This window comes from Cyprinodon variegatus, unplaced genomic scaffold, assembly GCF_000732505.1.
Source record: "Cyprinodon variegatus isolate N-32 unplaced genomic scaffold, C_variegatus-1.0 Scaffold528, whole genome shotgun sequence".
NCBI lineage: Eukaryota > Metazoa > Chordata > Actinopteri > Cyprinodontiformes > Cyprinodontidae > Cyprinodon > Cyprinodon variegatus.
In genome coordinates, this window is record NW_015150981.1 from 230,960 (window position 1) to 233,150 (window position 2,191).

Genomic DNA, 2,191 nt, shown 5'->3' on the forward strand with positions numbered 1-2,191 from the left:
TAGCTTTTGGTCTTGGAATATGCTTAAATCAAATCTCAATCTGAGAGAAGGAATCCTTTACAGATGTTTATTCCATATTTGAATAAAATGAGTTGGTTGACAGACTTGTAATCAACAATAACTTTGTGGAGATTCACAAATATTTTCTGAAATGTCCTTTGTGTCTTACTTTTCCTTTTATTTGTGTTGTAGGGCTCCGCTGGAAGGAAAGGAGCAAGGGGTCTGAATGGAGCTCCTGGTGCTGAAGTAAGAGTCACATTAGATGGTTTACAGATTTACAGCATTTATTTAAGTGTTTACAAGAAAATCATTTAACTATTGATGTTGAAAAAGGAGACTCTGCATACTTTTACTCACCTAGGAGACATTTATCTATATAAATTGCTAATAAGTTTGCAAATCAGAAACTCCTCAATGTAGCTACTTAGAAATAATTGAGAAAGGTAACTCTCACCTTGCCTGAAGTAAATTTGTACAAATCATCTCTAAAAAGCTGAAACAAAAGGTACTTGTTGTCTTTTTTTGTAGAATTAAGCCTAAATTGACTTTTCCTGTTTCAAAAGCATATTTCCATGTAATAATACTTTCCACTCTGTCAAAAAGCCTGCCTGTCTGGTTCCTTAGTACAAATGTAATTATGGAGCCAACAGCTAGACTCTATAATGAATGACAACCTTATTGAGCCCACCATCACTTTGCTTAATTACTGTCTGATACCATAACATTTGTAAAATTACACCATGAAAACCGTCATCAAACTTTTCATTTTAGATCTTGCTTAGTGGCACTTCAGCAACACAGTGCTCTGGTACAAAAACACATTTTGGGTGCTGGTCTGTCTTACCAATAAATCAAACACAAATTGACTTTTTCCACTAAAGCATGGAATGAGATCCTGTAGCATAGTGTTTCCCAACCTTCTTTGACTTGCAACAACTATTGAACAGTTCTCGTTTGACTCAGTATTGGAATCAGTTTTGAAAGAATTAGACTTGGGTTTTTTCGTTGAAATGTCAGCAGGATGAGGCTCTACACTCATGCATTTTTGAGAAGGACGTATTCGCCGTTTTACTGACAGGCTGTTTGTTTACACTCCCACACCAGCTTTCTGTCGCGTGTACTATTGGCACAGACAGAGGCCAATAGGCAAAGACAACGGGTTGTTCTCATCAACAATCTTACGATGTCTCATTCATCGGGGCCAGACTAAATTACAAATTTCATCTCACACTTAGTCTGGTTTATCAGGCTACACAAAAGCTGGATCGCAAATAATTTGCAGTATATTGCCCAACATATGAAGATCTCACTTCACAACATCCATGTATACATTCTTAGCCAAAAAAAAAAAACAGTCTATTTTGGGGTAATGACATGACTGAAATAAATATAAAAAGAAATAAAAGTTGTCCTTCTCCTGATCTGGTTTATGACAACTGTGTTCATTTGTGTTGTGGAACCTGCTGGAAAAACAGTATCCATATTGAGTACCTGAATAAAAAGGAATAAATAAATAAATCAATAGATTTATTAAATCAGTTCCCTGGCATATGCAGAAGCCTTTGTATAGGCTGCAATCTTTTTTCTTGAAAAACCCAAATATCCAGAATGCTAAAAAACAACTGGAAGTCAGAAATGATGTTCCGTCACAGTTTATATATTTGACTCAGCATCATCCAAAGATACTGTTAATCCAAAATAGCCTTTTGCTTGAGATATTGAAAATTGTATTGAACAGTTTTAAAGCAAGGGCTATTAGATAAAAAGAGATATCAATAATGAGAAATAATGCACTTTTTGTGACACAGTCTTGCAAAAGCCATGAACCTGAAATTACTTCAAAGGATGATATCATTCTCCAGGGCCCAGCTGGTATACCAGGACTTAGGGGACTTAAGGGTTATCCTGGGCCAGATGGCCCGCCGGGACTGATGGGGTTACAAGGCCTACCAGGAAAACAAGGAAAACAGGTAACAGAGGCATTTTTTAAAATCTTTTTTTATCTGGTTTTGCACTGTATGTGTTTTAGATTTCAGAACAACTGCAACCTGAGAGGACTCATAGCAAAGTTGCTCGCATTTAGGCATATTTATCTGCATGTTTTTATACAGTGTGCGAAATACCTGTCAATATTTGGGGGGGTCCCCATCTCCCGATTGTTGCTCAATACCGATCTAAATTTTCTCAACAT

The 2,191-nt window shown here is 36.6% G+C and overlaps 1 protein-coding gene across 1 annotated transcript in view; it reads left to right on the top strand.

Annotated features, from left to right (window-relative positions):
- Window positions 1–2,191, top strand: part of LOC107095195 (collagen alpha-1(XXIV) chain-like) — a 23,535-nt gene that overhangs the window by 7,616 nt on the left and 13,728 nt on the right. Inside the window, exons 11-12 of the mRNA XM_015391189.1 lie at window positions 193–246; window positions 1,863–1,970. Of these exons, the coding sequence (XP_015246675.1) occupies window positions 193–246; window positions 1,863–1,970 (162 nt within the window). The remainder of the gene's footprint in view (window positions 1–192; window positions 247–1,862; window positions 1,971–2,191) is intronic.